This window comes from Schistosoma haematobium, chromosome ZW (genome assembly GCF_000699445.3).
Source record: "Schistosoma haematobium chromosome ZW, whole genome shotgun sequence".
Taxonomy (NCBI): domain Eukaryota; kingdom Metazoa; phylum Platyhelminthes; class Trematoda; order Strigeidida; family Schistosomatidae; genus Schistosoma; species Schistosoma haematobium.
Window position 1 is genome coordinate 19,846,122 of NC_067195.1, and position 16,693 is coordinate 19,862,814.

Sequence of the window (16,693 nt, forward strand, 5' to 3'; positions counted from 1 at the left end):
GATAAACATCAAGTGACGATCAAAGACAACAAAATAGAAATTTCATCATGATACGATCGAAGCAATCGGTTCGTATCTAGGGTTATATGCTTTTAGCATCTCTTGACCATACGATCTTGGTAAACTTGTTTTCATACCAAGAGTCAATGTGACTATTCAATGGTATCTGCAAAACTAACCCAGGTTGATTCGAAATATAATCAGATACCTGCACTACAAAAATCTATAGAAATAATCACCAGTACTCATATTAGTAACGTTTTCTGTGATCCACAAGTAGCAATCTGTCAGTATTTTTCTTTATTTGCATCTCTCCGACCATATTCGTACTTATTGTTTGGCAACGATATGAGCTATGTCTAGCTACCTTTAGTCATATCACAATAAAGTTATTTGAAGATAAATGTCTTCAGATATGATAAATCATTGTATAACATTTATTTGAGTTTTTACTGATAAACTACCACTGATTAACAAATATCAACCTAGAAACATAAGTAAAACTACAACATGTCACGTTACGACCGATTGAGGCTCATTTTGTTCCCAAGTCTTACAACTTTACAAAGATTATCCTGTCGATTAAATCTTGAAATTGTGAGTGCTATATATAGTTATAACATAGCTATTACATGTATGTTGTCGAAGCAAGCACAGGATAGGAAAGATGTGAGCTAATTTTTAGTTCTTATTAATCGCACAATGAAGAATAATTTAAAAATGACTGGATATGTTAAATATTCTAGTTTTATATTTGTAAATAAAGTTAACTCTAAGTTTAATTACACCAAACAACAAGGTGTAGATTATATTATGTCCTGGAATGGGAATCCTCAGCTGTAGGCAAATATAGCCCCATCAGGGATCAAACATATAACATTAAGGCTTGAAGGACAGTACTTAACCTTCAGACCACTAAGTTGGCGTTCAGTAGTTCATATTTCTAACTCTAATAATCACTATTGTATTTCTTAATAGAATATCACAACTGACTTGTAGTATGTTGAGCTCGAAATCCTTTACGTTGTACAGACGAATCAGAATTAAATGTAAGCAACAACTGATTCTGTGAAGAAATAATTGGGCCAGGTTTTCTACTACCACAGTATTGACCAAGAAAAGCGGAACTATTTGTTGGTCCATCATAAGCTATAACTTGATCATATGTACATTGTTGATGTGACTCAAGTTCAAAATCGGCAAATATCTACAATACAATTATAGTTAAAAGTAAATAAGTAAATCTACTAAGAATCAATAACTCTTTGCCATAAACTACGGTTGATAAACTGCTTAAATCAACTTTTCAAGTCAGTTCGATTATTTTATCCTATTACTGACGATAATGTTTATTGATAGTGATGCTTTCAGTCATATACTTGAAAAATATGTTTACTTCTTACATAATACAACAGTGTTTCTCGTTTGATATCAATGGATTTTTTTTATGTATCAAGGCCTTTTTACTCATTATGCTAAATACTAAATCAGATAGTCGAATTTCACAGTACAATAAAAGGATCAAAATGATTTTGTTGCAATGACTGAAGGTAACTAAAGGTGATTAAATGTAATAGAGGTGCAAAATTAGATGAGGTAATGTCATGAATAAGATCATGAGGATATGAGACATAAGTAAAGGAAAAGGGGGATTACAAAATGGAAAAAATAATAATGTAATAATAATAGATTAAGACCAAAGGAACGATAACGATAGGACGTACTTCTTTGGTACGCACTATTCTATCTTGAGCTCATGGATGGTATGAGCCTCTGTTATTTTAAGGAGTTGGATGCGAATAAGTCTGGGTAAATTGGTACTAATTGAATACATAACCATAAAATCAATCAATGGATCGGTAGAATGATCAGAGTCGATTAGATGCTCAAGGATGGAATATCTAAGTGCTTTCCTCTCACTCTTATAGAACCACACTGGGAAATGTTCTATTATCCGAGTTGAAGGCAAGCATTGACTGTGGCCTATGTACCCAGCTCCACAAGAGCAGGTGAACTGGCAAATGTACATGGAGGCGACCAGACGAGGAAGCTTGTCCTTTACAGATACAGAAAACAAGTTTCCATTAGTGAACTTTATTTGCAGTTTTGCCGCATAGATTGTTATTTTTGTCGCTGCCGTTACCCTATTTTTAGTTACATCAGATGTTCGGTCACCTTTAAATTCCAGATTCGTATAAAGGTATTACTTCTAGACAAAGAACCGGATTCCTTGTCCCAACATCTTTTTTTAAATATTCTTTTCTATGAAGCAACTTGGATAGTCGTTTTCCGCTAGAGTTTTCCTGAGGAACGCGAGTTTTTCGTCGATGCATTCCGTACTACATTTTGATCCTCTTACTGCATTCACATTATGATTCATTGTTAACTTATTAATTTTACCGTTATTACTAAATAATTAACGAGCGTGTCTTCATGTTTATTTAAGCATTCATCAATTCGAATGACCATAATCAGGTGTATTCTATGAAGACAATGTCTAGACTGACGTTGAAACGTTCAACGACTAAACCTTAGAAGCAAACAATATGTCGACTAAAATACATATAAATTCCTGTCAACAATATATGGAAAACGTACCCTATCTAATAATTTATACATCAAAAACTTATAATGAATATCATACACAGTTCTATGGTAAAATGAGATTAATTATGCTAAATGACCACTTACAACTTTCACTCGATGACCAGGTGTTACAGTGATTTTCCAATGACAATTTTGCTTCACGGGATATTCATTTGGCCAATTTGGAGTGATAATCTCCCCATCGGGTGAAGATATATCTTGTTGACATCCAGTTTTAATGTCTAGTTAAACAAAAACAATGATCCATCCAGGTACGTATCATCATACTAAATAAGGTAAAAACTATGACAAGAGAATTTTTCTGTTAATTTTCACTTACAACTTTAAAGAAAGTTTTTTTAAAGCATTATTCAGTAAAAGAATATGATGTGGCTATATATACAAAGAAACGTTTATATTACGCAGTATTTACAAATTAATTTCCCAACATTGTTTCAGCTAAACGCATTTTACCCGTTAGTTTGTCACTTCTTGAGATACAAACTTCTTATCCCATTTTCAAGGTTATTACAAACACACTTATACACACTGGCCGTTTACTTGAATTCATTAAATCTCTTAAACAAAGTTTTTCATTTAGATGAAGTTTAAGGGGGGGGGGATGAATAAGAAGCTGTCTGTATTGATTTAAACTATTTCATTGATCAGTTCAAATGAATAATAATAATAATAATTAAAATTCGAAGTTCATGTATAGTGATAGTATAGTCAGGGGTGAACTGATCATTAATGATCAGAGGAGATCCGGTGATCTCTTTTATTGAATAAAAAAGACAACTAGAGATATATTTCACATAAAAGCAAAGCTCAGCATTTATTGATAAGTTATTACAGTAACAGTAGGAAAAAATATTTATTTCTCATCAAAATCTATGCAGTTTTTATGATATATAAGATAATCTTAAACAGATTTCAGAAAAATGCAAACGAGATAATTAAATACTTTATTTAATTATACTACTTTGAATGCACACTATACTCTGACAAATTATTCAAATAATAATAGTCTCTATTGTTTGTGGACAGAGAGAGAATTCAGGATGATCATCTCATTCTGCTTGTGACTTATCAATTGGATGTTGACACTAGGGTAAAAATCCAGTTCCACTAAGCTACTAAGCGATTGGTGTCACTTATTGCAAAAGATGTCGGATGCTACGTATCACCTTAGATATAAATAGAAATACAACTATAATTACCTTGTGTATGGGTTTAGTTCCCTTTAGAATAATTGTCAACAATGCAATTGTTATTGAGTTCATTAAAGTTGACGTATTGGTATCTTTATAGCTACATATTAAAAGAGTAATATTACCATAAAGAAGTAAGTTGCTTTTGGTCATTAAGTGTTCCCTTTAAATTATATGTTAATTTTACATCACATTAAGAGTAAAAGATACTCGTAAACTACTAGTATTTGACCACAGATGCCTTAGAAATATTGCTGGCATCTGCTGGGATCATCGGGTAAGTAATAGTGAGGTTAGACGCAAGGTATTAGGGAATGATGGTAAACCAGTTGGTGGGGTTGTGAATCTTCATCGACTGAGATGGTTGGACCACGTGTTGCGTATGCCTGAACACCGGTTACCACGACGCGCAATGCTGACTAGTGTAGGGGATGGTGGGAAGAAAGTTAGGGGCGGCCAAACCATAACGTGGCATCAGTGCTTGAAGTCACTAACTTCTGGTCTGAGCCATGTTAGTAGATGAAGACTACTTGGTTGGGGTCCGCATGATTATCGTAACCAATGGTTGGAGACTGTGGGTGACATGGCTCAGAATCGATCACAATGGCGTAGGTGTATACACTCTCTGTCTTCCCTTAAACTATGAGATTAAAATTGCTTCATAGCTTTCTTTCTACGAACTAATTCTTCCTTCCTGTACTTTAACCTTATATGCAATCTTTCTTTTATATATTACTACCATTGAATTAACTACTATGAATTCAGTGTTCATCTTGTTGTGGTTATGAGGTATGACAACTTGAACCGATGTACATATGTGCTTGGTCCTACGTTGTAGCTGACTGACTGGCTTTACATCACACTGTTGTTCGCAGTTATTGTATTTTGTCTTATTTATTAAGTTACAATTATTCAAGACTTTTACATTATAACCAAAACTTAGTTACCGCTTATTCCAGATGTTTAGTGATTTGATTCTTCAAATCGGCATATGTTGAAGAAGGGAGGATATTTTTAAAATATTTGCAAATTGAATGATGATTTCGATAATTTATCACCAAGTTTTGTGATATGATATCCATATTCACCAGAAACGGATAAAAAGACCAATGCTTAGTAGCTGATTTAATAAAAATTCGATAAATATGATTCTCAACATTAGATAGTCGGAATAATGCTACAAACTTATTACCAACATCTGTTGAAATGTTAATTAAGTATCTTCTTTCGATAAATACCTTTTTTGATGGTAAATAATTTTAGAAAAACAACTATTAGTAGAACTCTGTTACCTAGTCGGCACCTGTATCTATCAAGCTCAGTGAATTATACGATATCAATTAAAACAAATTCTCAAAAAAAAGTGAAAAATGCACTTATTCTATCAGACTAATCATCATTATTGATATGAGTAGATTGAAGAAATTATTCACTTATGGTATTTAATTTTAATCATAGTATCTAGTTAATTAGTTAATATAGAGGATTTAATATAAACTATTAGATGACTACTGAGTAGTTGTGACTGATGGAATTCAAACATATTGGGAGTGAAACACATGTTATCAGTGACATTAAGTGATTTTCATAATAAATTGGTAATTGATTGAACTTAGGATTTTACCATTGGGTTATGAATCACTGGCTCTAATGGTTAGGTGTCCGTTGAGAAATCTGATTGTCCTGAATTCAACACTTGACGGACGAGTGGATGAGCACTGCTAAGGAAAGAAACTAGACCATTAGATTTCAGTCTAGTGGCTCATCAGTATGATGTTTACTTTGAGATCTTCGAGTTTTAAACTAAACCTTGTATGGAGTTGTTGGTACAGAATGGTGAAGTATCTTAAACTAAGATAAAATTACTGTCTATTGTTCTTTGTATTTCAAGAATTCTGCGATTGGTGTTAATTACTGACGACAACCAGTCTTAAATTACTCATCAAATAATTTGGGAACGCAGATGAAAATAAGTAAAAACGATTAGAAAATGGGAGTCATTCATTAAAAAAAATACTTTAACTCTTTAAACGCTAAATTTCACTTAGATTACTTAGAGACAGCAATTCAGTAGTACAAACATATGATCATTTAATAGTGGTAGTGATAATGAACAGTTTATTATCACTGATAGTGACCAAATCATGAAACACACATATACACACACTCTTAATTCAATGTAACATTATATAAATATATTATCAGGAATCATATCACGCAATTAATGAACCCCAATTACTTGACAACTTAATATTAAACCGATCATTTTTCATATTACAAAGATAAAAAACAATTATATACTAATCGTAAAATGATAATCTTATTCATATTGTTGATATGAGTTGAAAAAAAATTAGATAAGTATCAAAAATACAAATAAACTAATTAATATTTGCCTATTGTTTAACTTAATTTTGTCGCCAACGATGAGATAATTTAAACAAAAAGCTATTGAACTGTACAATGTTTCAATCTAATAATAATAATAACAATAATAATAATGATAATAATGGTAATAGTAATCGTAATGATAGTTGTATTCTTGTTTAAAATAATAATCACACATACAGTATATTAATAATGACTATCAATTGTGTGAAATATGTGTGGCCTTTTATAAAGGTTTTGGTAAAAAATGAAATACACGTAGAGTGTTAAACTGATGAATTTGTAACTTAATGACTGTAGAGTAGTATGATCTACAATATCATTTAACAAACTTCCAAAATAGAGAAAAGATAGCTTAAAGAAGGCCATACATACAGAATTGAGATTCGGTAATCGATTGTACAATAAAGAAGACATAATTGGAGATTTTGCGACCACTAATTCTAATGTTCGGGCGTCTAACTCTCTTGGGCGCAATCATGTGAGTTAATATGTTTGTGGTATGGTTGAAAAAGATACCAATGGTATTGGTTGTGGTCAAAATGCCCAATTGTTCACAAGACTAGGGAGGCATTTAAAGCTATATATGGTATATGTGGATCCAGATTAAGACAATAGTGGACGCTGAGAACGACATCTCTTTCCAGTTCTCTTATTATCATTTTGATTAAAATATTCTGATATTTTTTTCCAAAAAACTTCACTTTTACTGAGATACTGACTTGCTCACATTTTAGAGAAAATCAAATTTATACCAGACACCATGAACAATAAAAAAATTGTTCAAAACTGTACACTGTATACAAGAGTTAGCGATATTGACCTCAAGAAAAATCATATTGTTTCATGTTGATGTATCAATATCAACCATTATTACGATGTAAAGTATTTGAAGGTGTGGTTGTCTTTATTAGGATTTTATCAAAATTATACCATACTTCGCATCGTTAAATATAGAAAAGACTCATTGTTCCACTGAGATAAAGTAAATCAACATGAAACAAAACTCTCTGGTTCAAATGTATTAATGGAGTAAGTAGGAATTAGAGATTCACTTCCTGGTCAATCAAAAAATTAGTGATTTATTGATTAGGGGGGGGGAGGGCGAAAGCGTCATACATGAAGGTTTTGTTTGCTGAATATTGAACGATCTTAGATTAAAACGTTTAGTATTTGGAAAATAAATAATCACTAATCTGTTTTGTGTTCAATCTTATATAAATAATTATTTAGTTCTTAATAATATCTCAAGTCCATAAATAGTAATTATATTACTTGTTAATATAGCTTATTAATTAAGTTCTTTACAAACAATAAAGTCTAAATGAAAGACATATTTTATCAGACCGTATCGTTCATCTAGGAATTCAGTTATAAAATGATAATACACTACTTTAAACCTGATGAAACCCAGGAACACATTAAAAATATCTTAAAAGGGCATTGAAATCAGTAATTTGTCTGTGTTAAATGAAGCAGAAACTTGACTAGAAAGGTGGAAATATAATATATTCATTTTCAAACATTAAGTTATATTCATAAAACATAGGAGGGTTACATGAATGATATTTGGAATAATAATTTATAGATTTTTACTTTTTTGGTTTGAGGCAGCCTTTGAAGTAAATTCTTTGAATTTAACTAAGCAGCACGTTAAAGAGTAACTTCTCTTTCTATAACTCTTAATTCAGTATGGCTCAAGCCATATTCCACTGACGATTTTTCGATTTCTAAAATGTCATATTTAAGCTGTGTTATGTAAGCGACTCACTACTCGCTGAATGAGAATCAATTAATCCTGTTTACAGAAATCTTAGAACATGTTTGCTAACAAAGAAATATACACTGATTGATCACTGGGTATCCTTGTAGAAAAGGTTAGTTGACGAATACCGAAATGCACGATACCTGGATTCAAGGTCTATAGACGATTAGATCTAACCACCTAGCATCGAAACATAGCGAACTCAACCTTCAGTTACCTAATATAGTGGCTACATTGCAACATAACCGATAGAATTCAATCAAGGCTAAGGACTAGAGAAGTTTCACATTGCGCACTGATCAGTGATTGATTGTGGTGAATACTCCACTCATGATGTACGGATATTTCGAATCTGATGGCCCCGTTTTAACGCCTCTGAATTTGATACTAGTTGGTTCAAATCTCACAAGTACTTGCTGTTGACGAATATCATCTAACACGAAGCATACATTGATAAACTGCTGCTGATTATTTGAAACAACCCAACATCTAAAGTATGCAGTGAAAAAGTTCATTATCATCCAAAGGTGTGGTGCTGATATTGAAAATTCAGCTTTCACTTTTTCTAAGGTGGACCACCTAGGATAGATATTGTCGTTCAAAATTTACTTCGAGGAGGCACATATTTCTCACTGAACTAAAAGAAATTACAACCGCTACCAGAAATGTTTTTAAAGTGAAAAATAATCATTTACCGTAGTAAACTACTTACAATTAATATAGTAACATCCACAAACTAAAAATATAAATTTATAAAGACAGCATAAAGTAATGTTGAGTTTTCTATGGTGAGCAGTTTTATGGCAAGACTTTTATTGCCAATCTGAACTAAGTGAACAATACCTACCTGGACTAGAAATCAACATTTTAGAATTATCCCTTAAATAAAATATCAGTTCAACGTGATTACCGTATTATTGTTTGTTTGCTCATAAAGACTCTAGACATTTGAATTTCTTTCGAATTCTGTATCCTTATCGATTGGATATATGTATACTTACTGTCAAGTGGCTTACTTGCCACTCGTTGAGTGAATCTAAAATGCTTATTTCCAGTTTAGATAGATACCGATGGTCTATGCTTCTCAATTAAACTATCCAGCGCAGAGAACTTAATGATACTGAATACATCCATCTCGCTATAATTTAAAACACTGAATGAAACCTACTCTCTTTGCATTCATATCTGCCGTAAAGATTAAAACCCGGTCGACAAGCGCAATGGTATGATCCTATTGTATTTCGACATAAATGTTGACAACCTCCGTTATTATCAGCACATTCATCTCGATCAGTAAAGAATACAGCTCTGAAACCAGTACGCTGTACAGATGTATCTGAATAAAATTCAATACTGAGTTCATTTGTATGGGATGTAATAGGCTCTGGTATTTGATCACCACAAAATGTACCAATTTTCTGTTGATTATCTGTTGAACCATTGTAAACATTGATAAAATCATATCGACATGCTCGCTAGGCAAGGAAAAGAACAATTGTAAATCAAGCTGTCATTGTTAGTTTTGACCGAAACGATAGTCAAATAAAAACGACGGATTTACATTTAATACAGTCTGTGTATTTAATTCGGAATATTTATAAACAAAGAAAAACGGTAGAAAGTTTTATCCTAGCACACTTAGTCAACACAAGCTGTAAGACCGACACATATATTACATTCAAAGTTACGTATCTAATTCCATTCGGCTTGTTCTTTTTTATCTAGATGTCGCCTCCCATACAAAGTAGAAGCCATAGGAATTCACCTTAATAAACCTATTCTTTATATAGAGAAAACATTTCTCTCTTCTTTGGTCATCTAACTAATGTTGAACTTATCCTTTCATTTTTTCATCTGTATTGCTATTAACAAATTACGAATTCCAAGTCCTGCTCTAATTTCTTACTTTATTCATCTTTATTCCCATGTAATCATTTTGAGTAACTAACTGATTCTTAAAACCTAGACTTCAAACTTTACTTTTCTGTAATCATCGCAAATAATTAAGTGATTCCTAAACCCAGAACTATTTGCTGATCTGTCTTAGTGATCACTCAATTTTATAAACCGTTTCCTTATTATTAGTATTGAGTTGCAAAGGCTTCGTTGTCGATTTTTGTATTCAAATGCAAAATTATATTAGCATTGCTCATTCTTGACCCATCTTGATGTCTGATCAAGGGACTTTAATAATGGTAGAAATGATGGAGTGGAGTACAGAAATTTAATATCAAATTACTTTACAAAAATTTTCGAATTCCAAATTCAATTCGTAAAAGGTTACATAATGATTTTCTAAATGGTGCTTTATTACACAATCTTTAAAGTAATCACTTCTCTTTAGAACAACTAATGGAAATAAAGTTGTGTGCATAAAACTAGTAAAAAAACAATAAACTCGTAGCCACGTGGTGGATCAAATAACTGTGTTGATTTGTCTAATTCAAATCATTCTATATGATATGTTAAAGAACGAAGAAATATGGTATTATACAATGTCTTGGAAACCTTCAACGAATAGAGACAGAACCAAATGAAAATAGAACACAATGATTTCCCGAATATGCCTAGTAAAAGTCTTATAACATTTTCGATTGGATAATTTTAATATTTATTTATGATGGGGATCTCAGCTTTGTAAGTCTTACATAAAATACAGTAATTTATATGTTCGAATATCATTCATTTCATAGAATATTTTATTGAGCACTCAATTAACACATTTCTGACCTAAATCCATCACCTGTATGGTTTCAATAACAAGCACTAGATCAAAGTGTCATCGGTTGTTTTGAACTAACATCTAATGTGTAATTTTGTACTGAATTTCACAGGAATCAACAAACTGCTTTGGTATAAAAGATTCTAATAGGCCATTTAACCGATGAAACAATTCACTCAACAAAAAAATTATTTCTAACCAGTTTATATATTCAAAATCAACGTCACTGAAGAATTTTTTAGTTTACAAATGAAAACATTAGGACATAAGAAATATCTGTAAGTTAACTCACATTATGACCTTCTAAATTAAAATGTGTAAAATTAAGAAAAATTGTCGTTTTAGGTGGTGCCAAAATTTTCCAGATACAATTTTTCTTAGGTGGATATAAATCAGGAAACAAAGGCGTTTGAATAGTACCATTCGACTCATTGATTACCCCTCCACATGCATCTAATTTATGGAAAATAATGTCACTTGTATAATCAATATTGTTATTGATTAACGAATATAGTAACAATAGCAACATAATATTCTATAATGTTATGTAGTTGAAATAATAAAATAACCTAATCTCGACTGAACTTTGAAATCAGTTCTATAACTTTCTTCCTAATACATTTTGCGAAGTGTAAACGGAAATAATTCAAATTTTTCTCATTTTCAAAACATCGTTCAAGTTGTACATAGCTGAAAATTAATGTCTTAACAGAATCAAGATAGACATGGAATTCAGTTGTAGTTGATTTTGAACATCTAGATGTATAAAATATTCTTAATAAGAAATTCCTGGTCCTTTTTAATGGAAAAGAAAAACAAAGTCATTTTGATATGTTTCTTCTCATGAGTATCTCAAATACTAGGTTTCAAACAGTGTTTCCATGCATCATTATGCACTACTTTAAATATCCAGTCAATTACTATAGCATTCGTAGGTAAATACTGAACTGTTTTACATTATATTTCATCAAAATACTCTTTAAAGTGAAATGGAATCAGTTAATTTAATTTATGCTAATTCGAAATGCGACAGTAACCAGTGGAGCTCGACCGAGTCTGTTGTGACATAGTAACTCACTGATGACAATGGTGGATTCGTCGCTCAATTTCGTGGATTGGTTGAAGTTAAACATTAACACCGTTGGATGCCGGCTCAGTGGTCTAGTGGTTCAGCCCTCGCCCGCGAGACGGGATCGTGGATGCGCACTGTTGAGGAGTCCCATACTAGGACCAAGTGGCCGTCCAATGGTTCCGGGTTTTCCATGGTGGTCTAGCTTCAATTGACTCATGATCTCAACCATTGAAATTACTAAAATCTTCACAAAAAACCCTTCTGATATAAATTCTATATGGATATATGTTAAACTTGAGTTAATATCAAATGATCCTTTATATTTCTGTATAATTCCTGTCTTACGCTGACAAAATGACACTTAACACAACTATCTATGAATGATAAAAATGGGAAAATGAACTGGAAAAACTCCATATTTTAATTTACATACTGATGAGATTTAAAATGTGTGAGATGTAATACACATCTATTTAATAATGATTTTACGAAAATTTGTTTTTATCGCGAAGACATGAATTTGAATCATGAACAAAAATCAAGGTCAGATCATATCCATTCATTTAAAAGTCATTACTATCCATAACCCTGGTAATATCACAACAGTAAATCAACTGACATTTTAAAATTCGTTTTAATGCTACTGATAAAATCACAAATAGTCTTCTTTAGTCAGATGAGGAATAAAAGTTTGAGAAAGTATAGTGATAAAGATAATGTGTAAGTGCAAACAATGTTCGCTGTGGTAACAAGTTCACTACTAAATCTGAAAATAGGGAACATAATTCATGATATTAAATATTTGACGATTGAACACAGTTAATAATAAGCTATTTTTACAAACTTTTATAATGAGTAAACTCGACCATAAAATACTTCACTTTATAGATATAGGAAACAAGTGAACTATAATGTGAAATCAAATAAATCATTAAATTTCGTTCATTATATAAATAAAGTTTATTTTTAGTCATTTGATTGGGTCATTCTAATTACCTTCACAACGTTTCCCATCTGCATGTAGTTCATAACCAATCTCACATTGACATCGATAACCTCCAAGTGTATTGACACAAGTATGTGAACAACCATGTTTCATAGTTTTGCACTCATCAAATTCTATGAGAAATCAAACAAAATAATTAATATTCTTAACTATTAAAGTTCTGTTGCACATAGACTTATGACTTTTTATTGTAACAAAGAATAATTTTAAAGTTCTAAGTTGAATAATAAATTGGAGTATCGTCATAACCCAGAGGATTGAGATGATACAAAATTATATCGATTTTGAAGATCTAATTTCTTCAAATGAGAAAACTTTGTGTTTTTCTTAATGTATAGGAATACTATATTGTACTTAAAACAAAAATGATTTTACTATATAATGTTTGATTAACATATAGATAGTTAAAGATGTATAACAATTTCATTATGTTCCTAGTGGCTTTCTTCTATTATTAAAGGGTGAGTTCAAACACTTTTTACTATCATGCACTAAAAGTACATGATTTCAGTCTAAAAAAAACATTTTATCGACAAGTTGACAGAGTCACTATGGGTTGCCCATTGGAGACAGTCCTGGCAGATATATTCATGTCAAAAATGGAACAAACAAAAATGAATCCGATAGTTGATTAAAAAAAACTCTACGTCATGTATGCTGACAAGAGAAGTCTTGCTCACGATATTCATAGATATGCTTATCATCTACTGAATCTTTTAAATAAAGTGCGCCCTAATATAAGGTTTACACACAAATATTATGACAAATTTCTTTTTTTAAATTGGCATTCAGATCCATTCAAAAGACTATCTAGAAAGATCTACTTATTGAAAAGATACATGGAGTGCATTTTATTTGAATTTCAATAGTTCCTGTCCAATAAGCTACGAAAATGTTCTGGTTAGAACACTATCTAACTGTGTACGGAAACTATATACGGAAGAGAAGACTAAATAAGAATTAATTGTAGTCAGAAAGCATCTGGTAGATATTGTTTACCCACAAAAGTTTAGCAATAAGTATAGGAAAACAGAAAAGAGGGAAGTGAAATTTGTTGAAGTCGATAAAAATCTAGCCCTTTAACCACTTAGCTTTAAAAGTGATGCAATAGCTAGGATGATAAATTCTAGACTAAAAGCTTCACTTAAAAGGACGTGTTCATCTACTAAACAGGTCCGATTGTATTAAACAAGTTGCTTATTGAGAATGACAAATTGGTTAAAATCCTACCGCTTGTTACCTTCACTTCTATTTACTAGTTCATATGTTCATGCCAGGGCACTTTAAATTGGAGAATAGGAAGAAAGGTGCTCGTTCGCAACTCTCAGAATATCCTACAAAAACTAAGATTAAAGGGTTAATGTGTTATCAACATTACCATTGCCCCTCATCTGCTTGATAGTGAACAAAATGTTAGCATTTTAAAATTGTGCAAAATAATTGAGACTCAAACAAATAATTTGCTTCGTTACCCTCTGGTCATTACTATTAAAATGTTGAAAGTGATTGTATATACTCAAATGAATGTAGTTGTAAATCTCATTACCCTGGTAACTTTTATTTTTCATTATTCAGTGACGTAATATCTTATTTCATATTCCCAAAAATAAGTTCCTTCCTTCTTGAATCATTTTTGAGCTTAATCCATCTTAATGTGCTAATTCATCCAATTTCAAGGTTGTTTTAAGATGACTTTAACATCAATTTTCATTGTCTAGTAACATGTTTCCATGTTATTAAAAAAAAATTTATTCTAAAATTCCTCACATTTATTAACATTTAAGTATTCATCTACTCTACCATTTTATAGTTCAGCGATACTTGTTGTCATTATTCTACTGATCTTGATTAATATGGCACAAAGTAGGTACATTAGTTATAAATTATTATTACTATTGTTTCTAGGTTATAAACAGCTGAAGAAAACCTACGTTTTTTGTTCTTACTTTAATCAAATTTAATAATGAGAAAAATTGTATGAAAAGTGTTAATCTTTTTAATGCGTATATTCCCTCAAAGCTCTATTACCTATCCAACTTAATATTCTGCCTTGAACAATATGGCACAATATTTTGTTGAACATAAAGTACACACTGGACAAAACACTTTAAATTCAATTAGAAAGCCAATCTTAGTTAAATAATCATTTTGTCTGCTGTGTCATTTGGATCACTTTTATTTATATTATTTTAGTGTCTCTAGACGAAATTTAGAGCATAAACATCAAACTGTAGGTAACTCTTAGTTGGTCTTTTTGTTAGATAATTTACAAAAGAATTTTCTGATTACTCTTTTCTTCTAGCTAATAAAGAATTGGTTTTTACGAATCATTTCTTGATTACAGTATTTAGCTTTGAACACTTGAAGTTCAGTTTTGAATAAACGACAGGTGAGAATCAACAATTTTATATCATAGGAACATTCAAATTAATAATCCTAAAGTCGACTGTTGTGTAGATTCCATTCTCGCCTCAATAATCAGACGTGATAAATTGCCTCTAAAATGTTAGTGATATGAATTTTTTTGTAACGCTAGTGAATAATCCTACAGATCAAGATTATCTCTAATATTCTTGACCGTTAAACAGTATACGTAACTAAATACACAACGAAATGATTTAAATATCACACACATAGTCAAGGAATTGAATTCTTCTATTCCGGTAGAACCAAAATTGTCTTAAAAATTTATGACAGGTCATTTATAGACTGGAATAAATACTTAAAATACACAACCTTTTATGAATATCAATAGTCCCTTCGTAAATGTTTGTTAGTCAAAAATTTCATTAGTTCATTGGTGCCGAGCAATTCTTTTACTAAGGTAAAAGTGTTTAATGACTGACAGTAAATGGATAATACATAATTAGTATAATATTCTATTGAATAATTTAGTTCCTTACAGATGTATAGATTATTTCCAATAAGGCCAATAATATACATAATTTGGATATTCAGGTTTTCGTAAATCAATAATTTTCAGAGTTTATTCATTAATTAAATTTTTTACGTAGTTTCCAAAACTTTAAAAAAATAAAATAAATTTGTTTCTGTTGGGGAGACTTAGAAAATTCCTCGAAAAATGCCATAAAAGACTCTGAAAACTCTGAGAAACCCCTTATTCAATCAGCATTCAATAGACGTTTTGCCAGAAACATCTAGAAAGTAAAAAGTCACAGGTCGCGTTTCTGATTGGATGATTAATTATACTGCTACTATGTTTAGCAGGGTTTCAGAATTTTCTGGAAGCCTAAGGCCATCTAAAATGTTATAAATACCTTGGAGTAATGCGTTTCTTCTATATTTCATGCCTTTTCTATCGTGTTCAGGTTACTGTGTAGATTTAGCCTGAGGGTTAATAGAAGTGCTTAGGAACCGAATCTAGCGTTCACTTAGAAGACTTATCAGTTTCAGTTTTACTTAGGTCTCTCAGCAAATTAATCACACTTGTTTACTGATTTGTGCTTTTTTTAAGCTGACTTTCTCTCACACTTTATTTACACAACCTAGCTATGCAGATATTGTGGACGTCGAAACTTTAAAGAAATTGGTCATTACAATTATACTGTTAAGCAGTTTAAATTATTAAAGTAAATCTCTCACTAATTTTGCTGTAAATATATTATCAAATAACTAATTTTAAATTTTAAATTACCTTTCTGAAATGTGGCCGTAAATCCTTGTTTTTCTACTGAGCTATCTGATACAAACTTTACATACATCACATTATTGGTCGATTTAATTGGAGTGGGTAGATGTGATCCACATAGTTTTTTCAGCAGTGGGGATGTATCTTTTAAACCATCACGTACCTCTAGGTAATCGTATACACAGGTATCATGTTTTTCTAGCTGTGAATTATCATTTTAGAAAATGAAAAGATCAACAATCCAGGTTATGAATGCTTAACTCAAGAAAAAATATAAGAATTAAACAAACCAGC

The 16,693-nt window shown here is 31.3% G+C and overlaps 1 protein-coding gene across 1 annotated transcript in view; it reads right to left on the reverse strand.

Moving 5' to 3' along the window:
* Window positions 1–16,693, reverse strand: part of TLL1 (Dorsal-ventral patterning tolloid-like protein 1) — an 82,885-nt gene that overhangs the window by 11,975 nt on the left and 54,217 nt on the right. The window contains exons 11-16 of the mRNA XM_051210636.1: window positions 16,406–16,601; window positions 12,741–12,863; window positions 10,965–11,125; window positions 9,119–9,425; window positions 2,692–2,889; window positions 994–1,207 (exon numbers count right to left, since the gene is read on the reverse strand). Of these exons, the coding sequence (XP_051070650.1) occupies window positions 2,822–2,889; window positions 9,119–9,425; window positions 10,965–11,125; window positions 12,741–12,863; window positions 16,406–16,601 (855 nt within the window). The 3' untranslated portion in view covers window positions 994–1,207; window positions 2,692–2,821. The remainder of the gene's footprint in view (window positions 1–993; window positions 1,208–2,691; window positions 2,890–9,118; window positions 9,426–10,964; window positions 11,126–12,740; window positions 12,864–16,405; window positions 16,602–16,693) is intronic.